The 27,336-nt window shown below is 39.5% G+C and overlaps 1 protein-coding gene across 1 annotated transcript in view; it reads left to right on the top strand.

Moving 5' to 3' along the window:
* The first annotated feature begins 15,855 nt into the window (after positions 1 to 15,855).
* The window catches only part of LOC142600673 (collagen alpha-4(VI) chain-like), a 48,170-nt gene continuing 36,689 nt past the window's right edge, over positions 15,856 to 27,336 (top strand). The window contains 10 exon segments of the mRNA XM_075747041.1: positions 15,856 to 15,925; positions 16,866 to 17,433; positions 17,871 to 18,112; positions 18,624 to 18,761; positions 18,764 to 18,787; positions 18,790 to 19,197; positions 22,841 to 23,190; positions 26,112 to 26,190; positions 26,742 to 26,887; positions 26,979 to 27,071. Coding sequence (XP_075603156.1) covers positions 15,856 to 15,925; positions 16,866 to 17,433; positions 17,871 to 18,112; positions 18,624 to 18,761; positions 18,764 to 18,787; positions 18,790 to 19,197; positions 22,841 to 23,190; positions 26,112 to 26,190; positions 26,742 to 26,887; positions 26,979 to 27,071 — 2,118 coding nt within the window.

The raw sequence follows: 27,336 nt of genomic DNA, 5'->3' as shown, positions 1-27,336 counted from the left end.
GGTGCCAATCAAGTATGAAAATATTACATTTGCAGAAGTGCACCTGTGTGAATGTGCAGCCATGAGAAGGACATTTCAATCAGAGATAGTATATATTTGCTGTCATGTAGTCCTTTATTGCTGCATTCTTAAATTTTTCAAGTGGATTAGCTAGTTTTTCTCATAACCAGCCCTCAGGATTGTAAGTTTAGTGGTAGCTTTGCCTGTGGCATGCAAATTTCCAAATTTCAATTGACAGTGATGACAGCACTAGTTTTGATGGATTGAGTATGTAGAGAATAAAAAGAGTTATGAAGAAGGACAACTTAAAATTTGATGCCTGGAATCAATGTCACGATAGGATTCTTTTCTCATTAGGAAAATCTGTTGCAAGCAGTGAACACCATGGTTTGACTTACTGCTTTTTCTGGCTCATCATAAGAAATTTCTGTCTTTTGCATCTCCATAATACCAAGGTAGAAACTTTGTATCACGTCTCATCTGACAGAGACTGTCATACTTCTGCCAGCAAACTGGAAGGAATGCACTTTTTAACATTAAACCCACTACATCTTCTCTAAAAAAAACAAACAGTGCAGTTGCCCCATTACTTGGTGTGCTGTAGTCCACACTGTGTAGAGCTCCTTGTGATGGGAGCAGGGATAGATTCACCAGAAACTTTAACTATGTGATCTCTGTTCCAGCATTAGCCTTGCTTACAGTGACATTACTAGTTCATCCATATTATGGCTGCATCTCATCTTGTTTTTCACCTTTTTCAGTTACTGTGTTCAGAAGGGATTGGACTTTTCTACTGAATCTCTTTTTCACTGGAAATGAACCAAATGATCTTTCTAGTACCTTGAAGTAGTGTGGCCAGTAGAGTTACTCTTACAATAGTTGATCATTGCCAGTGCCAGGCTGTCTAAAGTGCAATAGCTTTTCTTTTTCCTTCTAAGGAAAGAGATTACTGGAGAGGTTGGAATGAAAGCCCCATCTGTACACCAGATTCTTAACTACTGTAAACTGTGGTATTGAAATCTGTGGTGCTTTGTCAATTCATATCCCAAGAGATATGTTGGATAGGAAATAAATTGGAAAAAAAGCAAAATTGCTGCTGCCTTTCCTGAAACAGCTGATTGCTATAAAACAGAAGAGAACAAAAAGTGTGTGAGTTTTGAGACTGTATGATGCATACAAGATGTTTCCTGGAGGAAAAAAAAGATGACACAGCCTGTAGGTTGAAAGCAAGTTGAAAATAAAATGAAAAACTGAAGACAAAAAGTCAGACTGCAGGGAGAGGATCAGGAAAGCCAAGGCACAGCTAGAGCTGAACTTGGCTAGAGGCATGAAAAATAACAAGAAGGGTTTCTTCAGGTGCATAGGACAATAAAGAAAGAGAAGGAAACTGTACACACACCCTATGCTCCATCCCCACCCCCAGTGAGAGAAATGGGGGGAGACTTAGCTACAACTGACATGGAGAAGGCTGAGGTACTGAACAATTTTTTTCCCTTGGTCTTCATTGGCAAATGCTCTAGCCATGCCACCCAGTTCACAGAATCCAAAGGCCCAGGGACTGGGAGATCCTGGGCTGCATCAGAAGTGTGGCCAGCAGGTCGAGGGAGGTGATTCTGCCCTTCTACTCAGCTCTCATGAGACCCCACCTGGAGTACTGCATCCAGCTCTGGTGCCCACAGCATGAGAAAGACATGGACCTGTTGGAGTGAGTCCAGAGGAGGGCCACAAAAATTATTAGAGGGCTGGAGCACCTCTCCTATGAGGACAGGCTGAGAGAATTGGGGTTGTTCAGCCTGGAGAAGAGAGGGCTCTGGGGAGACCTTATAGCAGCCTTCCAGTACCTGAAGGGGGCCTACAGGAAAGATGGTGAGGGACTGTTTATCAGGGAGTGTAGTGACAGGACAAGGGGTAATGGGTTGAAGCTGAAGGAGGGTCGATTTAGATTAGATGTTAGAAAGAAATTCTTTACTGTGAGGGTGGTGAGGCACTGGAACAGGTTGCCCAGAGAAGTTGTCGATACCCCCTCCCTGGAAGTGTTTAAGGCCAGGTTGGATGGGGCTTTGGGCCACCTGGTCTAGTGGAGGGTGTCCCTGCCCATGGCAAGGGTGTTGGAGCTGGATGATCTTTGAGATCCCTTCCAACCCAAACCATTCTGTGATTCTGTGATTCTTCTCGCCTTCTTCCCTCATTGAATAAATGCTATATGCAGTGTGTTCTGATCCGTGGCATGATTTTAAAATCAGAAAGTTCTCTGCAAGGCAGCTTTACAAATTTATTAGTTAAGGTTATTAATGGAATTTAAATAGCTGTATTTTCCACAGCAGAAAAATTCCATCCCTTAAAACATTGCTTAGTGATGCAAGACAGGCTTATTGTTAAATTATAGAACCCTTACCACAAACAGCTTGAGATATGGATTTGTTGAGGAAGTAGAAAATATTGTAGGATATCGTATGGTAGGCCATTGCTTTCTGAAGGAGTGCAGCATGTAATTAACCTTGTTATCAAGCTGTTGTAACAGTATTCTTTTATGAGCCCTAGTCTCTCTCAGGCCTATGGCAATACATAAAAAGTTACACATAAGTAAAGCTTTGATAGTGTTGCAGAATATTTTACTTTAGAGAAAGATCCCATTGGTGAGATTGTATTTAAAAAAACCTTCTGTTTTCTCACAGGCCCCCACAGTTCTGCTTTTCTGGGGCAGTGGTAGGTGTGTTGATTTGTACTCAGAGGTAACCGACAAAACCTGGGTGACTGCAAAGTGTCTTACCAGCCATCAGAGGGGTCAACAGCATCTGTGCCTTGTGGAAAGCCACATCCCAGGTAGTTCAGAGAGCGGAGGAGGTGAAGGAAGAGCTCTATGAGTGAATGTAGAACCTCTGTCTTACTCTTCCATTTAAAACCCCAAGATTTTGTGTAACTGTGATCTTACCTTAGTTATCTGGGAGTTTTCTGTGATTAGTATGTCTCTTGTCCCCAAGCTGAGCTACCTGACATGCTGTTAACTGAGTGCTCCTAGGATTCTCAAGCATTGTTCAGATAGTGATCTGTGGGAATCTATGATAAATGAACTGTTTGTATTGTAGATAAGATGGCTAATTCTCAGTTGATAATGCTTTAGGCTGCAGCATCTGGGACAGCTGAATCAATTAATTGCTGCATGTTCACCACCCTTCTTTCATATTCTCCCTTTTTCCACTCCAGACCATGTAGTCCTGTCCCCTTTTTCCTTCTATTGGTTCTAGCCTTTGCCAGAAGCTTCTGTTTGCTGGTTTTGCTCACTAGAATATTAAAAAGTGGCACTTTACATTTTCCTTTTTTTTCTTTCTTTTTCTCTCTACTTTTTTGGGAGTTTTAGTGGGTGAATTTGGCTCAAGCAAGGATCTGAGGAAAATTAAGCAATGGCAGTCAGCAGTGAGGGATGTGTTAAGGGAGACTGGGGCAAGAATACCTTTCAGAGGCTGTGGGTTGTTAGCACGGTCTCTTTAAGCTGGTTTAAACAATTCCTGTCCTCCAAACCTTATTGCCTCTGACAGCTTGCTCCTGTTTTAGGGGTTGTCCTCATCACGCACAAGTACATTTTGCAGCCCTATGGTGAACTGGCTTAAGGAAGTGTTCAAGCTGAGAAGTACCTGCACAAGAAAAAAAAAAAAAGTTGATTTTTGCCTGCAAGACTACTTCTATGGTACAGCACCCCACTCCCACCCTTTGAAGTTGAAGCTGCAAGGCCTAAGGTCAGGAATTGTTGTAGAGCGTAGTCATAGCCAAGGAGACTCTTACGTTCTTGAAATGATGCTTTGCTGAACTCATGACTTCAGTGATACTCATCATAGCAATTTGTATTCCTCTGGAATGTGAATACTGGTACCAGAGATGTGACAGCTGAAGATGTCTCCTAATCTTGCTTATCTTCATACGTACCAGAGAACATGAATATGAATCACATTGGTGAGCTATGTGTATAGGCTTGATTGTCTTAGCAGTGCATGTTTGATGTCTGTGCTGTATTTTGGCAACAATTTAGCTTAAGAGTAAATAGTATGAATATTTGCATAAGCAGTTCTTATAATAAGCATGCCAATATGGGACGGCAGAGTAGAGGACTTATTCCATTCCTAAAATACCCTAAATGGCTATGTATGACAGTGTTTACAGGTTAGGAAATGCAGTTTTGAGACTGAAAGTTCATTCCTGACTCTCCCTATTTATGATTGCAATTTCCAATGTTGAGTCTAATTCTGGGTCCCAGCTGATAAGGACATGGTGACATGAGGTTTAGGAGTATGCATGACACATCTTTGTATTCCTTTCATCCTGATGCAAACTTATGACTGATCCCTGAGTTAGCGGCATTTCAAATGTTCAGGAAAATTACTGTCACTAGTATAGCTACCACAGTGGGTTTATTCCTCAGTTGTATTAAGGGCTCTTTGTGGTGTTCTCAGAACCTTAAAGAGTTCCAGACCACATCTCCTTTGCAAGGATCTTCATCAGCTAATACAAAAGCCATAAATGTGCTAAATTTTCAGATTTTTATGGTAGGGAGCAATCTGGGAGTATGCAGGAGAGGAGTGCAGTAAGGTTTGGCTGGTCTCTGTTTTCAGTATCCACAGATGCAAATGTTAACTTTATATGGCTGCAGAATCCTAAGTGGATTAGCTCAAAGGGGCTTGTGCTCAGGAACAAAAGTACTGTGTACATTTACTACTGGGAGAAGGTATAGAAACAGGTTGTCTCCTGCTGCCTTTGCAGTACCGCTTCCTGTTGTCGCAGGAGCAAAAGGAACAGATTTTCCTCAAACTTTTCCTTGGAATGGTTGCCTCAAACCAACTCTGGAAAAAGCACGTTTGCTCAGGTGGTCTGTGTGCTAAAGATAACTCTACTAGCACAGCAAATCTCTGACAAGTTTCTAGAAATATCCTGAGCAAGCAGTTGAAAATTTGGGCCACTTTTTCTGTCTGTTCCATTAAAAAGTTGCATTGAAATGACCTGAAAATTCTCCTCCAGTTAATTGCCTTTATCTCTGTGTTTTGGTCAAGCCAGTAGTTACATCTATGCTTTTAAGTTGTCAGGTTACAATTCTAGAGGCCATCTGCTTTGGTAGTTGGAAGAACAAGTGATACAGGGTTTATATCAGCCTGATCCACAGATGAGATTTTTGTTGAACAGAATTTACCTTTTTTAGTAGAATCTCTTAGGATTTTCATGTATTCATGCAAGTAATACGTATTGCATTAACTTGTAATGGACCCACATGAAGTTATGGATGTCTTGACCACTGCTTTTCTGCTAGTCCATCTTTTTAAGCTTTTCCAGGAATTTTTTTTAAAAAAGTAGATGAACCTCTAGTTTCCTCGTAAAGCACTCTAAACATTTTGAAACTCTGGAATATAACACATTTGTTGACTGCAAAGATCTGGGATTTTTCTTATTAGCTGTTGACAGCAATGAAATTTCTAGAAGCTTTGTGTGAGCTTCAGCAGAACATGAGTCCTTTATTTCTGTTACGCTGCTTGAGCTTTTTCTTGTTTTTTTTTTTAAAGTGTTCCAGCATGTGGCTATTATACTGTATCCTGAGACTAGAATAAATAATAGAGAGTAGAAAGCCAGGGCACCTTTTTTAAATGGTGCATTTTATGAGTACATTATAACAAGTTGGCAAGGGATGACATAACCCCTATGTAAACAGTTCTGAAGAGTGCTATGCTTTTCCATCCCCAGTCTGTTAATTAAGGAATCTGAAAGAGAAGTTGTATCCAGATGTAGCTGTGCTATATATAGCTGATGAGCACAAGCTTGGTGTACTGTGTACTTAAGTGAGAAGATACCTAGGATGATTGTTATTTTTAATATGGTACAAAATTAATTATTTTTAATTAAATTAACTTTTTTTTTCTCATTAAGATTTGGGCTTGTGCATTCTCCCCTTTGGGAATTTTGTCTTCAATCATTATCTCTGACCTGGGCAAGTGAGCTTTCAGCATTTTCTTTCCAATTTATGTTTGAGACATCTCAAACATTTCTGCAGCATGTACAAGCTTTTTTCTTACCTAGTACAACTCCAGATAGATTTGATTACATAGTTGCTGCTGTCTCCCTTTTACTGAAGGGATATTTACTATCTGTTGAGGCCAGCATCACCAGGTGGTACTGGGACCTGCTTCCATGCTCAACTTTGAGACCATCACAAGAGCTCTGCTTTCAGTGTTTGGAAGTAATTAGCATGCTTTAAAAAGGAACTGGACTGCAGTTAAATTATCTGTATGTCACTATGTTGGGCAGTGCAGTGTGTAAGATACAACTTTTTTTAGCTTTCTTGACACCAGACAAAGTAAAAGCATTTATTTAGAAGTCCTTTTGCAAATGACCTGAAACTACAATGTTCCAAAGCAAAATTAGAATGTAGAAACATAATTGCTTGTGTAAGAGTTTCAATGAGTAAGTAAAGGCATATGGTAGTCTTGAACAGAAACATTGGCCAGGAAATCTTAGTAGCGCTCAGGGAAAAAACAGTGATGCTATATTTGTTGGTTTTCTTTTGTGTGGTCCTAAGGAAACAGAGGATTCTTTTTGTAGATGATGCTGTAGAGGCCAAATTCCATGACTGACTCCCTGTGCATGTGCAGTATGAACCAGTGTTTAATTGTATGGTATCTCAAAGTATTTTTTTCCTACATAGATTTTTCAGTGTGCATTAAGAACTGGCTTTGTGGATTTAAAAATAAAAAGTAGTGAAGGAGGTTATGTGCACAATTCTTGCTGGATTTATTGGCACAAAAGGGACAGGGCTTTACAGGAAGAGAACTCAGCACCTTCGGTACTACTCTAGAGACTCAAATGATATTCCTGCATCTGCCAAGGTAGTCCTGTGTAATACTGACTAATCACATATGACAAACTTTTCACAGGTAGTCTCTAATAATGCGTTCTAGGAGTTTGGAAATTTTGTTTTGTTTGTTTTCCCTGCATGCGTGATTTTTTATTATGCTGGAGTCTAAGTTGAGTATACTGTATTAGCAGATATTTTTGTTCTTAACAACTTGGTTCCTTGCCTTCCCTTTGTAAAATGAAGCAAAAAATCACCCTCTTTTTGCAAGTGTGATATAGCTCATATCAGTGTTTAAAAGCTTGATATTATAGTATTTCCAAAAAATCAGTGGACACTACTTTTTGAGAAAACATCGTACTTTGAGGGATGCCACATTATTTTCAAATTAATTTCCCTTCAAGGAGAAATTGGAATTTTTAGCTCTTATTTTGGTTCACTGTGAAACCACATTTTAAAGTTCCTTAGCTCCTTGCAAAACTGTCTTTCATACTAAGATCTCTAATACAGTGATACTGTTTCTGAGTATTATTAATGAATGTTTGCATGTGCATTAACTTACATTATATCTAGTGCACAATGACTTTTTATCTAGTCCATGGTGGGCGTCACAAAGAGCATTTTCCAAGTTACCTGCATAAGTTCTCTAGATGCCTCAGAAAGTGTCAGCTTTCCACACTTCTAGCATTTACTTTGGTTTGGTCTCATGATGTGGCAATATATAAAATATGCTATTTAATTTTTGTTGCTTTTGCAACAACTGTAATTGTAAAGATGATGACTGTAAAGCTATTCTGCTCTGATTTGCCTGCATACAATCATTTACATAATTCTTCCACATATTCAAATCCAAATACAGTGTCATTCAGTCAAACAAATCCCGTTCGTTTCAGTGAGTAAGCAAAGAGCTTTTGGATAAACAAAATTTATTCCAAATAAGTCAAAATATACACCTAATAATAACATTAGGATGCTTCAGAAATGTATATGTAATGTCCTTGGGCTACAATCTCTGCTTTGTTGATACTACAAAGATGTGTCAATTTTCATTGTCAAATGAAAATTTGACAAGACATGATAAGCTTTGAACTAATTATGGGTGATATGGTAGTTTTGGTGGTTTGCTATAAGGAAAGATAGGAGGAGAAAAGGTGCTGTTGCTTTTTCAGTTTTCCAAGAGTTATGTCAATGATAAAAGCACTGCAAAGTTTCAGAGAAGACATTAAAATGAACAGCATTTTGCTTTATTTCTTACTACAGGGTATATTTTTTTTTTTGCATCTTGGTGAAAGCTTGGTTTAAATTTTATTTACTTTAAAAGACTAGTTATAAGCACTTACAAGCCTAGAACTGGCAAGAAAGAGGAGATACACCTCAGATCTGTAGCTACAAAATGACAGTTTTCCAGTTGTTTTCAGGGCAGATCTTGTGAAGATATTCACAAGCAAAAGTCTTTATCCTTTCTAGCTTCATGTTTTCCTGTTATCAAAAGTGGTAGATTCTGGTAAAACTGCATGATTTTCAGCATTAGAAATGAGAGAACAATTAAGTTCTTTTACCCAAGTGATGTTAGAAGTTTTACACCTATTGACTGTTGCAAGGTTACAATTTTCTTACATAAACCTTCTACAAAACAAGAACCTGCATCTTGCCACCACCAGTAAGCTTAGATTGTTAGAGTCCTATTTCAAAGGTAGGTCTAGCATATGTTAGCGGCTAATGTACTGGTGGTTCTAAAACTTCTGTAACATTAGGTGTAAACTGTTGCCCTCAATTTTGAATTCCTCACTTTGTGGTAGTTCAACATGAGGTGACTTACACTATTTCTATTCTAAAGCAAGACTTTTTTTATAAAAATAATTTGTTCCAGATGAGACTGGGTTAGAGTACTTCTGTGTATGGGATGCTTTCCCACTCAGTATTCCTGGGAGCAGGAGAGTCACATCTGCTAGGTTTTTTAAGCACTTCTAGCTTTGAGAATCTGCTTTCATGAATGAAATGTTTGTGTTTAGTTCACTTAATATCCTTTACTAAATGAGTCAGTGAAGCACATGTGGGTAAAGCTGATATTCTTAGCCTTTATGCTGATCAGATTTGTCTACTTCCAGTCAAAGGAACTAGCAAGGATATGACAAATTACTTGTATCATCCTCCAGGTTTAGCTGGCTCATTTTACAAGACCTGTCATATGGTTTTGGTTTCCTGCTTTAGTACTTTTTATTGGTCACCTTTGTATTTTTTTCTATAAGCAAACAAAGTTGATCTGCCATGATACTTCTTTGGTACTGACGTGATACTACATGTTTTATTCTGGTTAGATCTTATTTTCAATTAATTGGGTTTTCAGCTATTTGTTTTATTTTATTGTGTGATAAAGATTAGCTTTCTGGGGAAAAGATGGACTTTCCACTGAAGGTTTCCCAAAAGCAAAATACTGGGGCAGGCAGCAGAGCAGTTTCAGAAATTTTGTTGCCTGAGTCTTACGGAATTTTTAGTTCTGATACCTGACAGGCGGCAAGGACAGCTCAGCTTGCCTACCTGCTTTATCTCTTGCCGGAGGAGGGCAGGCTATGGCGCATTGTGGGAAGTGCAGGCTGGCCATGCAGAGCTAGGGCAAGATGGGTAGATAAAGCAGGTTTTTAAAGGGTGCTGGGAGCTGAGGTCCTGATCCTGAGGGAATATACATATATCCTTTAGGAGGGACGACATGGGTATGGTTACTTCAGATATGGAATCATAATTAGCTGGGGTCTCTGATAGACGTTTGGTTTTAGGGCATCCTTTTGACTGACGAAACTATAATTCGATTTTTAATTTCTTGGTAGTTTAAGAACTGTTTGAGGCTGCTAGGATACCAGGGTCTATTTTTTAAAAATTTTGTTAATTTGTACTCCTTGCAATTTGTGCTGTTTAAGCCAGCAGAAGAATACAAGTATGGATCGTCATGAATGTTTAAGGCTTACAGAATAATAACATGCTCATTATTAAGCTTTATTCAGAAAAAAAAAAATAGACAATAGGCTTATAAAAGGAGCACCAAATAGTGAAATGGAAAATTGTTACATCTTTCCATTCTTTAAAATCAAGTCAGCAAGTAAACAGCCATCCCACTAGCTTGCAGACAGGAAGACACCAATTCTAACAGTAAATGAAATTGACACTATGTCAGTCAGTTTTTCCATTTAAGACTGGATGTAGACACCTAATGGGCTGGTTGTGTGCTTGTATGTACGTATGTCTGCATGTGGGGGTGTTCCTATCCTTACGGCCACATCCTTTCCAGCTGTGGCTGCTTGCCCTCCTAAACAAAACCACTCTTCGGAACATCTTGAACCGCATGTTGATCACATTGACTTCCTAGGTCAGGTAAGTCACCCAAGGTCTCCTTGCTTGAATCAGTGTCTGGCTGTGTGATTGTACCTGGAATCATTAGGAAACTCTTTTCTCTGAGAAACCTCTAGTGAGTAAAGCTGCACCTTTCTAGACATTTCAGTGATAACAAAAAGATAATGTAGAAAAAAATGTGCCTATAGAGAGGATACAACTGATAAAAAGGTTTCTTCATTTACGTAAAGAGCTGACACCTAGAAAATAATTTGCATTATTTTTACAGCAATATTTATCATTCTTCTGGTATTAGTATCTCTCAGTGGTGAAAGTTCAATATGTGGACATAGGAGAGTGGTGAGATGGGAGAGTGGGATGGATTTCTCCTGGTTTTACTGTTTGATGAAACCAGGAAGTTCCACAGATGGGATCCAGGCTTTAAATTTGCGTTAGTGAGAGAAAAGGGGATGGCAGAGGAAAGGGATAGCTAACTGGCGCCTGTGAGCTGAAGCTGGCTGGCTGCTGCACTCCAGGACTCAGTTTTTTTCCAAAGACTTCGGAAGGAAAGAAATCGGCATGTAAGAGTTGAAGAAATCTAACTGAAGTACTTCAGTAGGTAGGAGAAAGCTGCATAATCACATTCATTTGTACTGGTACAGATGGGATTTGAAGTTGCCACAAGAAAGATTGTGTTCCTTCTCTTAGTATATACAAACAGAAGAGGGAAAATGTCCCCAAACCAGGGTGTGCAGGAGAGATCCTGCATGAAACATGGTTATAAATTACCATGGTGAAAACCAGATGTTGCCTCAAAATCTCCATGCTTTTGATAGTGTGCTTAAGAAGTATATTAACGTTTGACCATGCGTTTTGCTCTGGCAGCAAACCTCTACAGAATGACCTTTTTACCTGCATAAAACATCAAAGCAGCTGAAGATAAAACTAGGACATTAGTTGATTAAAAAAGAAAAACCAAAATATAGTTGCAAGCAATTTTTGTGAATTATTTAAAGAATTCAGGACTACTGTTGATCTTTTTCTTCCTTTGAGATTTATTGTATACATATTGGTGGGTCTCTGGGAACAAGTAAGGAAAAATGCTAGCAATAAAATAAGCTTTAAAATATATATCCTTTTATGCTGTTTTCTAAGGGCTTTTAATAATTTTCATACTGTTGTCTCCTAAAATAGCATTGAAGTGGAAAGAAGTCAAGTTTTTGAGAATTGCTGTCTTAACATCTTACATAGATTGTGCCTATATATATTTATATAAACAACTACAGATATGCATATTTAAGTAGCTTATGCTAGGCCCTTGTATATACTGTTTTATGTTCAAGTAAGATTTGGAATTTACATATTGCTAGCTTAATATGCAGAACTGGTAATGCTCTGTGACACTGCATGTTTCTGAATGAGTTTAGGCTTTGATCCATAGTATCTATGAGCTATATGACATGAGTTTTCCATTAAATTATATCTTTCATTTTACTTGAGCAAATAATGAAGAATACACATAGAATGCATAAGGTACCTCTGTTTATGCAGGTTTTAGTGCATGTGATTGGAATTTCCTATGTGAAGGTAAGGCAAAATAAATGGTAGGGGAATTAGTCTGCACACATTTTTAAATTGCAGTGTCCCTGTGTATTTAAAGAAGCTGCCTGATATCAACAGGGGCTGCTGAAGGGAAAAATAAAGAGCAAATGGGAAATACGTTCCCATTTGCACTCACTGTTAGGAAGAGTGGGAGAGATTTTGCAGGTGTAGAGTATCTGACTGTATGAGCAGGGACCATTCTTCAACAAGAAGTTGAAGGAGGCAAATGGAGACTGCAGCTGTTAGGAGGTATGGAAATAGTTGCGTAGCTCAACAGCCACTGATTATTGTGTATGGCAGGTATAACAGTAAGAGCTAGGCTTTGGTATGAAATTGGAATGTTTACATTACTGGAGAAAGTCTAGCCCCTTGCTCAAACAGCAACTATAATCTATATTTTGCTCATCTCACTGTGGGCAACCACGTACACCCTGGAAGCATGGTGATATTGGTGCCCTTGACTTCTTCACAAACTCATCGTTTTGCTCTAAAAATCTCCACCACTATAACTAGGGGCTTTGGAAATACTGGCAGCATTTTTGCTATCTGCACTTGCATATGTACATTTCTAGCTGCATCTAGAGATCTATGTGCAATTTATTAAAACCAGATAATTCAAGATGCTTACTGCTCCTCTGGCACAATAACCATGCTATCAAAGTAGGTACTGTGTAATGCAGTGATGAAAGTTAATAATCATGATTTTTTTTGATACCATGAATATATTTAATTGTTTTGCAATATAAATTTCTTGCTTATTCATATCTAAAAAAGAGGCTGATGTCATGAGACATAGTAGTGACAATAGATAACTAAATCTCTGTCAAAGTGATCAAGGAGAACTCTTAAGAGGTTCAGTAACTATTAGAGATATATGCAAAAAAATTAATTAAATCCAAGACAATAATTAATTGTGAAGATATCATATAAGATGATTGCAAAACACTTTTATTTGCTCGGGTTTCATATGTGACATACCACACTTTCCATTAAGTTAGAAATGCTTAGTAAAGACAACTGCAATGTGCAGAGGCATGAAGGTTTCCGCAATGCACAAACTGCAGCGTTGCCTTCAGTTCTTTTTAAGGACCATGTAGTACCTGGAACCCCTTTTGCTGCATAAGGACCTCAGCTACATCTGGAACCTCTGTGTTACTGCAGTACCCGCATGTGATAAATGTCGTGAAATGTAGGAAACGTGGCTTTTTTTCTTCCCACGGGAGAAGGTTCCAAAGAACCCTTCAAGAGCTACAGTGGGGCTTGGAGCAGTGATACTTGGAAATGAAGTTTCACTATTGCCTGAGGGCAGCTTATAGAGTCAAGCAGATGATTGCCGTGCATTGCTTTTTGTTATTTACAAGACCTAGGGTAATATTACACACTGTTACCCTAAGAACTTGGAGGTGCTATGATGTTAGACCAACTGTAGCCTTTCCACTAAATTGTCTTTGCAGATAAGAGATATAGTTTAAAAAACAGTGTAAAGAACAGTTCACGGCAGCATTTGATCATCAACTTGTATATTCAGATATTTGGCATGTTTTTTCAATAGAATATAAATGATGTTTACAACATGATATACGATCTAATTGGTTTGTGATTTGAATATAAAAGTATATCTGATTTCAAAAGAAATAAGAAAAATTTATGGAAGTATGGTCTTCACCCAAATGCAACCTGGAAACCTTTAAGCCAGTCTGTGTGGAAGGGAGAAGATACCTAGACTCCTTAACTTTCCTTTTATGCTCTTAAGCTAATGGACATTGTCAAAGATAACAGATTGAGCAAGATGGACCTTTGTTCTGATCACTAGGACTTTTTTTTGGTGATGAGTGGCAAAGGGAAGTTTATCAAACAAAAGTGGCAGAAATAAAGAGGAGTGATCTGAATGTGTAGGTAGATATCCTGCCCCCCAGCATGTATTTTGAGGACACTGAAAAGAGCAATATGTGGATTAACCTGTTACGCTCTAGCCATCACTTGGATATCCCCCCCTATACTGATTCAATTCCACATCCTTCCGCAAGAGGAATTTACCTGTGTCCGAGACTGGTTGATTCTGAGAAGCATGCTCCTGGGTTCCAAGAAGCATGCCTAGGAAGCCCTCCAGTTGCTGGAAGGACGAACTAGCTTGGTTTTTGCCTGCTGACTGCTTCTGTGTGTCTTCACATATATTTCCCTCTCTCTCACACTTATAAGTTTAGGCAGTATTCATGCTATCATTAGATCTTAAGCAATTGCAGAGACAGATGTTGGGGAAATTTGTGTGCAAATCAGCTTGACAATGAAATTCTAGATGCATTTTTCTCATCAGAGTTCTAGAAGGCGTGAAATCTTTGCGGGGGAAAGAAAGCCAAGCCAGGATCCTGCATTTGCTGAGGTTGTACCCTGTGTCAAAACCAAGCCTGGAGCCTAAGTGGCTCAAGCTATCTCTTTCTTCTGATCTGAGCGTCTGCCAGGATCAACCAACAGGTTTAAAAGATAAGTGCAAGAGCAGTGCTTGGCTTATTCTAAATTACAGGTAGCTCAACAGTGCTTTATATAAAATTTTGGTAGACAGGTAGTAGCACATAAAAGTCAGTAGTCATGCCTCTTTCACACCAATATACCTTTAACTTAGGCTGTATATTAAGTATGAGATTTGTAGGGTAGTGCCGTTGGGATGTCTTTTTTCAGTCACTGAGCATTTGAGTATAATATCTGATTTATATCAGGTTGCTGATATAAATCACCCTCACCCTCCTCAGTGACTCATTCCTCAGTTGTCATCCTCAGTCTAATTTCCATAGAATCCTTGCTGCCAACAGGTGTGTTCTGGAGGCCTGAGGAAGAGATTACATACTGTGATGAACAGCATTACCTCTGACATGCACATCCATGGGAAAGAAGTACAACATGGGCAGCATCTTTGTCAAACTATTCTTTCCCCCTAGAATGGGAAGAGAGATGCTCTCAGTTGACAGAGGACCCAGCTACAAAGGGCTGGTGAGAGGAGTGACTGGCTGAAATGCAGCGGTGGCATCTTTTACTTCTCTGTTTTTAAATACTTGAACAACCAAAGATCATAGAACAAATGAGCATTACACCTGACTTTCTCATCCTCTCTGCTGGATGTACCTAGCCACCCTGGTTCTCTGCTAGTCATGTCACCATGCAGAAGCATTTGGCCTTTATATAAATTTACCATAAATCTTTTCTTCTACCTGCTGACATCAGCTTTGTGCAGGACATCTCAGTTTTGATCTGGGACAGAATGTGAAGGTGCAACTAGGAGGAAAGCAGCTGGAACTAGTCAGAAAAGAAAAAGCATTTCAGCAGCTCCAAAGAAAAACAACATAGGAAACGTTTTTATATTCATCCTTTTTTGCATGCTTGGCCTCCAAGGCTCTGGTTTATTGTTTCTGTATTTCTGTGCTATTTAGTGCACATGTGTTCTAGAATTGAAAGTTTTGAAAAACTGTTTTGTTCTCACTTGTTTAGTGTGCTTAAGCTCAATGTGGCTTAATTTTATACTTTCTTGCTGAGAGATTGTCATTCCTGTTTCCCATAGCATTGAGTTACGGTACTTTGTATGGCAAGTGTCTTCATTACTGGCCAACTGGCATATTTCATTTGTAAAAGAATGTTTTTTCTTATCTATATCTGTTGAATATAGATAACACCACCAAAATTTTCTTTTTAATAGATGTGTAGGTGGGGAATTTCAAGGCTAGAGAGGAATCTTAGAAGCATAACTCCCATTAATCTTATATTGTGAATAGCTTGCTTTTAGTTGAATTTTGGCTTGTGGTAAATATAGCTGTGTGAATCAGAACAAAGCATGATTGTGTGAGAGCAGAGCAGTGAACAGTTCATTTCGGTTATATGCTGTACATCAGTGACAAATTCTTAACAGCTCTTTGTTCAAAGCCTGTATATTAAAAGCTGAGGGAAGAAAATATGAATTTAAAGTGCTGCTTTAAATTGCATACAGCTAGAAAGCCTCCATGTTGTTAGTAAAATGCACTTACAAATTCTGCGCCCTGCCAATTTAAAATCTCTTTCTGAGGAAATTATGCTCTGTATTTCTTACTGTCTTTGTTTTTTCTAGGGAGGTTTTCAAAATGGATGACTGGAAACCACTTGCTCTTCTCTTTGTTTCCACCTTCTACTCTATAGAAGCACAACGGAATGGTAATACATTAAAGAAATTACTCTTTTTCAAGTTGACAGCAAAATTAATTTTTTCCATTTATACCCAATGCCAGAGAGAGATGAGAATTGATGACAGTTTATTCTTTGTATAACTGGGGATAACATGGTATGTTCTTATGAGACATATTTAAAGTAGGATAGGAGAGTTGTCCTAAAAACCCACAAAATTAAATGCAACAGCTCATTAAAATTTGTTTTTTGTTCATGCGTGCTGAGGTTCTGTATTTTTAAAAGCAATGCAAAACTCTTACAATTGTAAGACTGCCCAGAGCAAGATAAGTCACTGGATTTAGCATTTTTGTTTTGTTAGTCAGGTCTTCTGGAAGATCGGCTTGAGAAAGTGTTCTGTCCAGTTGCAGAACATTTTCTGCATGACTATTGGTTTAGGGAAGTAAGAACCGTTTCATCCATGCCCTACTAGTGTCATACACTTCTGAAAGGTGTGGAAACACATGAGTTTAGTATTTACTACAAGTAAATATGGTTAGTCCTGTTTAAGTTTGTGTGAATTTATTCCCCCCACCCACCTGATAGCAAATATTTAGTAATTTATGCTTGCAGAATGGAGCTCAAAGGACATGAGTAACTTTTCCTTTGGACTCACTTGACAACAGGTCAATGCATTCGCTTATGGTTGTGGTTCACATACAGAAGTGTGTACAGCAATTGCCATATGCATTTACTACATATGAGTTCTGAGCAGGCTGTGTATGAAAATTGTGTTGGTGTGAATTTCAGCATCTTTCCTTTGTGTAAGAACGGTGTTGCAGAAGGATGTAGCGTCTGACCCTCTGTATGATGAACAGGGGAAAAGGAACTAGTGGGTGCTGAGAATTTACCAGGATAGATGGAAGTATTTTTCTGCAAAAGGACTTGGATTCTGAAAAACAATCAGGAGGCAAAATTACTCTTCTATTAGATGATGCAGGAAAGTTACAAAATGTTTCTTCAGGCTGCAGGAAAGCTTCTATGGCAGATGTCTTCCTGGTAGATGGATGCTGGAGTGTAGGGACAAAGAACTTCAAGATCATACAAGACTTCTTGTACACAATGGTCAATGGCTTTGATATTGGGCAAGATAAAATCTGTGTTAGTATGATTCAGTACAGTGATGTGCCATACACCAAATTCTTGTTGAACACTTATTATAACAAGAACAATATCTTACAGAAGGTACAGAAATTACATTACAAAGGAGGAGGCACCAAAACTGGGCAAAGCCTCCAGCTTATGCTAGAGAATCACTTCATAGGAAGTACTGGTAGCCAAAAGGAAGAAGGGGTTCCTTAAATTGCTGTGGTGATAACAAATGGACAGGCTGAAGATAGTGTTCAAAACCAAGCCACAGCAATCAAGGATGCTGGCATCCCATTGTACGCTATAGGTGTTAAAGGTTCTGCTTTGTCTGAGCTTCAAGAAATAGCTAGTGAGCCAGCTGATAAGCGTGTTTATGAAGTGGAACATTTTGCTTCTCTGCAGGGATTCTCGTAGTATTCTGCAGATGCTTTGTACTATGCTAGAGGAGGTAACTGGACCAGTCACCCAGGTTGGCCATGGTATGTCCTGAAAGAGCTGTTTTCTTCCCAGCTTTATTTTTTTTTCTATTCATAGATGAAGTACATGGAATTGCATTGTGTTGCCAAAATACAGGTTTTAACTAACTGCATCTTCCATATATTGCTAACTAGCTTTCAGTAATACCAACTAATAACGGTGATAAATTTTGAATACCTGTCTACCTTTAAAATATTCAGAATAATGGTGGAGGGGGAGAGGGGAAGGGAGGAAGGGGAAGGCAGAAACACGCAACACTATTATGTATTTCATGAATAATAAAATGTACAGCCAGTTCTTCCTTGCTCATGAACAAAGCTGGAGAAGATGCTGTAGTAATTCATTCTCCTATGTGATCTTCCTTGGGTAGCTTCCAGAAAGCCATGTTGGCAAATGTTGTCTTTTTAGTGGATACTTCAACAAATATTGGCCAGGAAAACTTTCAGAAGGTGAAGAACTTCCTCTACATCTTGATTTCAAGTCTTGATGTTGGCCTTGATGTAATCCAAGTTGGACTGTCACAATACAGTGATGAGATTTACCAAGAATTCTTGCTGAATCAGTATTTATTGAAAATAAACACCCTCTGGATCCAGAGACAATATCATGGAGGCAGCCTGGATGTTAGATGAGGTGGGGGTAAAATTTGTCTCAGCTGATGCTGGATACTTTGAGGAAGAAGAAAAGGTGAGAGCCTCCTCTAGCAGGACTTCATAGAATCATAGAATGGTTTGGGTTGGAAGGGACCTCAAAGATCACCTAGTTCCAACCCCCTGCCATAGGCAGGAACACCTTCCACTGGACCAGGTGGCCCAAAGCCCCATCCAACCTGGCCTTGAACACTTCCAGGGATGGGGCACTCACAACTTCTCTGGACAACTTCTTTCAGTTTCTCACCACCCTCGTAGTGAAGAATTGCTTCCTAGTATCTAATCTAAGTCTACTCTCCTTCAGCTTAAAGGATGGGTTGGCCTTACATGACCTTGCTGTGAAACAGCTTCTGTGACTAAAGGTTTACATTGCAGAGAAAAAGGAAAAACTTGAACACTGCCATGGTTATGTTCCTCACTAGTTGGTTTTTTTTTCCTGTTTGTTTGTTTTTCCCCTCTGTCTTTTCCCTAAGTTTGCAACAGTCAAGTGGCAGATCTGGTATTCCTGACAGATGGATCGGAAAGCATATAAAAAAGTAACTTTTCTGTCATGAAGACTTTCATGGTGGAAGTTGTGGACAGCTTTTTTATTTCTAGGGACAAAGTATGTGTTGAGTAGTCCAGTATAGCTAAGAGCCCAGAAAGAATTTTCTCTTAATGAGTTCTATACTGACACCATGATAAAGGAACAGATCAACAGAACCAAACAATTGCAGTCATCTGTGCTCACTGGCAAAGGGCTGAGGCTTGTCCAGAGCCTTTTTCAGCCTGCCAGTGGAGGCTGCAAGAGCCAGGAAGTCTGACAGAATCTTGTAGCGATTACAGGCAGGTACTGTGCTGACAGGGTGGAGGATGCAGCAATGGCTTTGAGAAGTGATGAGATCCATGTCTTTGCAGTTGGCATAGGGATTGTAAATTCCTTTGAGCTGCTTTTAATAGCTGATGATGCAAGGAGATTGTTCACAGTGGAAAACTTTGATGCATTGAAAAGCAGTGAGAGGAGCATTGTCAATCAGGTCTGTGAATCCGAACATCTTTCTAGCCAAAGTAACATGAATGTTTTGTTGGGTGTATAATGGCAAATATCCACATGGCTACATGCAATCCCTGATTAAAGTACCTGAGCTAGTTGGACAGTAATGCAACTGTTTTACCAAAGAATACTACTCAGGTTAATAAGTCTTGCAACTTTCTAGACTTGACCTTGCTCTAGTCCAGAACCATTACAGTCTTTGCTGTACTAAATAACTTCTGAGGTAAGACAGTGCTTCACATCCAGCATTTGTGTTCATAGCTCCTCAGCGTCTGAAAGGAGCAAGAGCAGATATGCCCAAGTTATCCTAATCAAACGAGAGAAACAGACATTTCAGTGATATTTAAAGAGCCTTCCAAAAACCTAAATTCATCACCTACAGCTGACCATGCTGCCTCAGTGGGACTGCCAGCAGCAAGTGTTCACAACACTTAAGTCTCACAGGGGCATTGTGGAGAGGGGGTTTGAGAAAATCCATCCTTGGATATGTGGGAGGTATTGGCAAGGTGTGAGCAGCAAATCCACAGTAATGCTGAGATGCTACCCAGAAGCTTTCCCTATATAAGAATCAGAAGGTGGTATCTCACACTACATCTTGGTAGCAACAGTAGGTTGGATGCCACACAGCCTGAGAGGCTCCCAACCTCCCAAAAAATAAAGGTTCAGTATTGCCTTTGATTAATGTAGCAACTTTTATCAGATGTCAGAAGCTGGTTTTGTATCTGAATTTATTCCAGTTTGGTGCTGTGCTATCAGTCACCTTATCAGGTGGGGAGACTGAAGCAGAAAACATACACAATTGCTCTTTAAAATTACATAGTTATGCCAGTTATGCAGTAAGATAATACTGTAGATGTCTTTAAGTTGCAAAAGAAAAATGTAGTGAATGACAAATCAAAAAACTGAGCCCTTCCTCCACTGAAGGTGAGGGGGACCTACTGTGGTGTAAGTGGATGACATTGATTGGGGATAGCAGGAAGAGCCAGTGCTGGAGCAGTTCTCTTTGTGCCTTTTCCTTACAGGGACTGTGACTGTTCTTTAAAGCTCCTTGTTGTCTTCCCTGTGTTTTCACCATATAGGTAATGTTTTACATGTGTTGGATACATGTTCTTTGTTCTCTTTGTTATGCCATAAAACTGATCCTACCCAGCTCTCCAGGTTTTATTCCCTTAGTGACCAGAAACTTACTGTGAGAAAGGAACACCAGGATAACCACACTGTTTGTCTAAGGCTTTTTGTAACAACAGCTGAACAAATAGATAACTTTGCATCTCCTGCACCCTGGGCTCGTGAGATCTTAAACACAGCAAAACTGGCTGGTGTTTGCTGGCGTGCTGGGGACCAAATGAAGAGCTGAGCCTTCCCCTCTAAAGCCAGAAGCTACTCTCTGTGTGAGTTATATCTGCTCAGGTGGTTTTCAGAGAGGTGGACAGCTGTTTCAGTATAAGCTCTGCATGCCCACTCACTCCTTTTCCCATTAAAACCTGAGCAAACCTCCAGCTGAAAAGGCATCCCTCGGCTCCTGAAAGCAGAGAGGGCTGCTGTGGAAGTGGAGTGCACTGCCACGGAACAGTGTGACCGTGGCTGATGCAGTAGCACCTCCTGGTGTTTTGTGGCCAGAAAACAGGGAGATTTAATGGGAGATACAGCAGTAAGCAACATATATACAGGCACGCTTGTTTAGAGAGAGAGAAGTTAAGGAAAGCATATTGACTTTGATCTCACTGATTCATGCATTTAAAAATCTATTAATTCCCCTTTCTTCAGTCACTTTCTCTTAAGCTGCCAGATTTTTCAAATTTAAAAAACTGCATTCAATCTATGGAAAGTCAACAGGGGAAAAAGATACCTTTGCAGCAGTAAGATGGGGCAGTTTAACAATGTGGATGTGTATGGGAGAACAGGTAATTAGAAAAAGGTTAGCTACACAGAGGTGTTTACTCCTGCAAATAAATACAGATTATTAACAGAGTATAGAGTACCTACCAGAAGCTGTTTTACACATTCTCATGCACAACACAGTAGCACAAAAGTGAATTCTTTACTGCTGTTTTGGTATTATTGCTGGTACACTGAGGAGTTGGCAGGGAATGTTTTAAGAGCTAGGCAGCATGGCTGACCAATTGTCAGAGCTAAACTGCTGAGTCCATGGCTGCCCTTCACACTCCCTCCAAATTATGCAGTTAAAAAGACCCATATCTCAGAAAAATCTCATTTGGAAAATTTACTCTGTGTGTGCTGGACATGAATACATTCTGGAAGAAAAATCCAATAAATTTTATGTTCATGGAAATGTTTAATCAGAAATGTCCCTCACAATTAGAAAAATGCTGTTCCCTGAACTGATGATGGCTTTTACATCACAGGTGTTCTGTGAATCTGGAAATTGGATGTGCAGCCTCACAACCTGGCTAAAGGGCATGACTGAGGGGGGTGCATGTGTAGACATATATTTGGCTATAGATATATTTAACTGTTTAAGAGAATTTTCTTGTGGACTAAACAGAAAAGTTGTATAGGGGTTTTTTTATGTTGCTCTGAGGCCTGAATGTTGGAATTTTTTTAGCCACTTATTCAACGTGACCTTTTACATTTAAAGAGTTTTATGCTGCTCACCAGCAAATCATACCTTCTAGGGGCAGTATGTACCACAAGCGAAAATACTGAAACAACGACGGCCTCTCTGAGGTGAAGTTATTTCTGGATTTATTTGGTTAAAGAGGTGAACACATTCATCTTTTTCACGAGTGAGGGAAAACCCAGAAAACTGTAATGAAGCTTGTATGGAATAATGGTCTGTAGGAACTAGCCCAAACTAGCAAATATGGAAAACAACCTTCTGTTTGATAAGTGTTTCAGAGTTGATGGGTGAAGAAGGAACAAAATTAGGGAGAGTGCTGTTTATAGATAAAATTGCACACTTCTGACTTCCTTGCAGAGGTGCAACAACAGATAATAACACATCTAGAGGCACAGAATAAAATTCAGCGTGACACATGAAGCATCAAGGTACAAAAGAAGTAAGCCAAGTGGTTTAGCTGCTTGATGAGGGCAGGATGATTGGGGAGGGGAGAGAAATTAACCACATCACAGTATTTGCTGTTATTATCAGGAGCTATGCAAGCAATTCCATAACTGAGGTAGCCCTCACCTTACAGCAGCTGTTATTCACGGTGGATATATGACTTTGCATGTAGGCAATGCTGCCTCTTTCTCTCACGTTTGTTCCTTTGGCCTGTTCTGTATTTGTATATATCATCTGGTTTTGTGACAGAGTGATAAAGCACAGTCAGCCATCAAGCTTCCCATTGTAATTAGAGTGTGTGTTGCCCATTCTCAGTTCAAAGCTCACATTCTCTGTGCAAAGCTCACAGAAACATTTGCAAGATTAGACCCTTTGAGGACATTTGACAGCTGGAGAACAGTGCCCTGTTTTGCAGTTTGGGTACATCCAGTACTGTAGTCCTTAGTATCTGCAAGTTCATTGAAACTGGGGGGCTGATGGTATTTTATGTTTATAGAAAACCATTCTCACTGATTCTGACTTCTGGTTTTAAATCTACCATATTGAATTTTGTTCCACACTCATGATTCTGACAAAAGAAAAGATCACAGATAGTGTGTGTTTATAGTTTGCTCTTTCTTCTACTTTTTCAGATTGCAACATAGATCTTTCTATAGCAATTGATATTTCGAGGCGCATGCAGCCAGCATCCACAGTGCTTCTGAAACAGAAATTGCAAGCATTCCTCCCCAAGCTTTTACTCCAGATGAAATCGCTGCCAAATACTAGCTGTAATGCTGGCTTTCCAGTCAACATTAGATTCAAGTTCCAAGTACTGACACAGAACAAACAATTCATCTTTGACTCTGATTTTGAAGACTATAATGAAGAGGTCATCCAGATGTTCTTAAATGCACAGACCACTGTGGACACCTACCTGAATGCAGACTTCTTACAGGCACTTGAGGAGAAGTTCTTTAGTGTGACCTCTGCTAAAGTTAAGGTAACGTAATGGTGTGAATGTGTGTGTTGCAAAAATTATACAGTTTGAGGTTTATGGACTCTCATGCTGAGTACTCCAGGGAGACAAAAAGGTAGTTCAGGAATTGGTGAATCCAATAAACAGAATCACAGAATGGTTGAGGTTGGAAGGAACCTCTGGAGGTCACGTTGTCCAACCCCTCTGCTCAAAGAGGGTCAACTAGAGCAGGCTGCCCAGGACCTTGTCTAGATGGCTTTTGAATATCTCCAAGAACAGAGATTCCACAACCTCTCTAGGCAAGCTGTGCCAGTGCTCGGTCACCCTCACAGTAAAAAAGTGTTTATGTAGAACCTCCTGTTATTTCATTTGCCCTGATAGAATGGCTTGTATCAGTTCTGATTCCTCAGGCACTCCTACAGTGAGATCATACCCAGAACATTTAGGTTAATACATACGATCATGAGTATTCATACAGAAAACCTTCTTATGTCTACCATGGAATGTCTTTGTACTTTGAGTAGTGGAAACAGTTCTGTCTCAGAAGCTCTAAATCCTGATCCTGAATCTCTGTCCAGAATAATGACAGGTCTAAGCAGAAGTCACAGAAAACATCACACAAGAAACTTGTTTGCAGAATTTTATTTGTGTAGTTAACTTGTCAAATAATTTCAAATAACAAAGTTGAGTTCTTCTCATGGATAACTGATGATCAGGAAAATATGCGTAAACACAGATACATAGAGGATTAATCCGTCTTGAAGTGAGCATAAGGCTTGATCTAATATCTTCTGAAGTGAATAGGGAATCTTTCCACTTACGTGAAAGAAAGATCTCATTGGAGTGTTTCAGGGTCATTGCCCTGACAGATTATTCTTAATAAACTCATTAAAGCATTGAGCATGTCCTGTAGTAGCTGTTTGAATATTATCATTTGCTAAGGTCTCCATGCAGGAAGACCTTCCTACTGAGGAAGGACACGTTAGCCCTTGTAAAATATAACAGGGGTTTTCTCTATGAACCTTATTTTAACTTTTATAAAATGTTAATTTTAATTTGATGTGGATTGGGAAAACCGTATTGTACAAATTCCCCTGCTTTCAGATGAAAGTTGGCATTCTGTTTTTTTACAGCATTTGCATAGGTATGGCTTACCAACTTAGGTTGTAATTAGGTGTGTATTTAATGGTATTTTTTTTTCCCCAAGATTTCTTAAAATGTCGTTTTTTTCTGACTGGGAAACATGACCACATATGCTTTTGCTTCTTTTGGGCATCAATAGAGAGAACTTGTTTGACATACCAGTAAAAGTGGTGCTATTTTTCTCCTAGTTGCCAATTCTGTTAGATCCCTGTTGAAGATTAGAGTTGAGCGAGGCTTCTATCTGCTTATGCAGTATTACTAGAAATAAATATGCTGCATATCTCAGCACTTTACCAGTGGATTAATTTTCCTTTCTGATAGTGTTTATGTGCAAATTGAAAAGACAAGACTTTAGAATGCACATGAAATCACGATTTAATCTCCCTGGGATTCTGAGCAATAACATCCTTGTTTTATAAAGATTATTAGTTATTAACATCATCAGTGATAGTGATTGTCTGTTGTTTGCATTTCTTCTTTTCTTTATTATTTGTTTGTTTTTCAGCAAAAGAATTGGACCCAATTCGAGCATTTTTGACAAAGCGAGACTCAGATATGCTCAAACAAGAACTTTATATAAATTAAAGCTTTGTAAACATATATAATGGCCCTGCTCACACCCTACATTCTGTGTTTGTCTGTCTGTCCCCCCCATGTTTTTAAAATTAAAAGGTTGCAAAAAAAAAAAAAAAGCATGGATGTTTGGGAACTTTCCACCACCAAAACTAGTTAACTCTGCCTACTCTTAAATTCTGGTCTCCTTGCTACTTTAGCACAGAAGTGGGATGTTTGGTGTGGCAGTCACTTTATTTGCCTTTGTTGCCTGTGGAAAAACTTGCCTTAACAGAAACAACAGAGTCTACATTGGTTGAAACTGTGCACTGTACAGGGAATGTAAAATAAGAAGGATGGGACAAGCATAGCTGTGCTTGTCCACTTGTTGGTCAGAGACTTAAGGAGGACTGAATATCATTACCATTGGGGGCAGGTGACAGTTCAGCTGTGCAGCCTCTTTCTGCAAACCTAATTCACTGGATGAGTGGGGCCTGAGGAGACTTCTGGTTTGAAGGGGGAAGGTGAGGAGAGAAATGAGAAGAGATTGGTAGCTTGGAGAGGAACTGTAAGAAATTGTCCTTTCCTCAGCCATAGAAGAGGCTTAACTATAGCTCTTTGGCCTGAAAACGTGGGGATGTATCCAATGCAATGCATCAGGATTAGCGTCCTTATGTGAGCTAAGCCTTATGTCTTAACAAGGAAAAATACAGCAGAGGGTGGAGCAGAGTGATGCACTGCCTATGTGGAAAGGGTAAGGGGACATAAGCATATGTGGGGAGGGAGGATTGGACCCAGAGAGGATGTGCTTCCTGGTGTGGCTCAGTTAACAGCCAACTGGAGCTGCTCTTTCAGAAAAGGAAATTTTTATTTGCTCTAAGTTCTTTTCCACATTCGCATGTAGAAGAACTCTTCTGACATCAGAGAAAGCTCTTCAGTGGATAACTCACAGCAGAATTGGCCTTCCACCTAGCATACTAAGAAGATGACAGATATAATTAGTAGCAGTGCTATGGACTGGTCAGCAAGACAAATACCTCAAATGGGAGTGCTGTCAGGGAAGAGAGGCTTTTGTGTTCTGTTCTCCTTGCTGCTCAGCACTTTTCCCAGCATGTTTCAGATCTACCACAGAGTAGTGCAATTTGATCCCCTCATAGCCAGGTTTCAATGCAAACTGTACTTTTTACAATGACTCAGCTTTTAGTCTCTTCTCAGATGACTTGGTGTTACTCCCCTCCCTTTCCTGACAGGTTCTGTTAGTATTTTCAGATGGGCTGGATGATTCACTGGAAGATCTCAAAAAAGCAGCTGACTCCCTTCGATTTAAAGGTATTACAGTACTGCATTGATGCTCCAGCCTCCTACTACCAATGGCCCAATGTATTGCTCCTAAACTGCAACTTTTCCACATAACATTGCCTCTCCACACTCATACACCATTCCTCAGGGGTTACAGGGAGAGCCTTTGCTTCTCCATGTGAACCAGCATACACAATGGCCTGTCACTGGTTGGCAGATGATGACAGAAACACACCTGGGGGTGCAGAGGGCCTGGGATGGTTCTGGTTTCTGTACTCCAACTCCAGCAGCCGGGGCAATTTGGGGTGGCACCAGAGGTTAGACCCAACTCTGACTTCTGCAGGAGAAAACAGTTTTACATTTCTGTAGCAGTCTGGTCTGACAACAGGGGAGAGAATTTAATTGGAAAATTACTGGTCTGGATTTTTCTCTTATTTGTTCTCAATAGCTTGATTTCTTTTAACATACGATGTTGAAGCCACGAAATGTCTTTTAGAGAACTGCTGTTATTCATAATGATATTGTTGGTTAAATAATATAGTTCAGGTATTCATTAATTTAAATCTATGCTTACGCTGAAGGTCTTGATGCACTTCTGTTAGTTGGCCTGGACAACACACAAAACTTGACTGAACTTCGGGAAATAGAGTTTGGCAGAGGGTTTGGATGCAACGAACCTCTGAGTGTTGGGTTTGCAGAGATTGCAAGCATCTTGCAGAGAAATCTTGTAAGTCTTTCTGTGATATAAACAAAAGAGGGAAAAATCAGTCTTTGTTTTATGATTAATATACACAAATGAAATGTTTGTCATTTTTCAGGATACTGTTGCAGAAAGGAAATGCTGTAAGGTTGTTTGTAAATGCCTCGGAGAAAATGGTGATCGTGGTGGCCAGGGAAGTCCTGGGAGGAAGGTAGGAGAGCTAGGATAGACATTACTTAAGAATTGCTTTATTTTTTCAAAGTGTTTTCATTTTTTGCAGTAATTCAGAGCATGCATGCATGTGCCAATGATCTTTGCTGTTAGGACAAATGAAGGAGAAACATGAAATATGATAATTTCTCTGCTGCGTGTTCCTATTGCAAAAGTATTTTTGTAATGAAAATCATCTGTACGTATGAAAATCATTCATCAGAAAATGGAGAGGGATTTAAAAAATTAAGTCTGATTAACCAAGA

This window comes from Balearica regulorum, chromosome 2, assembly GCF_011004875.1.
Source record: "Balearica regulorum gibbericeps isolate bBalReg1 chromosome 2, bBalReg1.pri, whole genome shotgun sequence".
NCBI classification, from domain to species: Eukaryota; Metazoa; Chordata; class Aves; order Gruiformes; family Gruidae; genus Balearica; species Balearica regulorum.
Note: the sequence above shows the minus strand (reverse complement) of the source record. Positions and strands in the feature narration are given on the sequence as shown.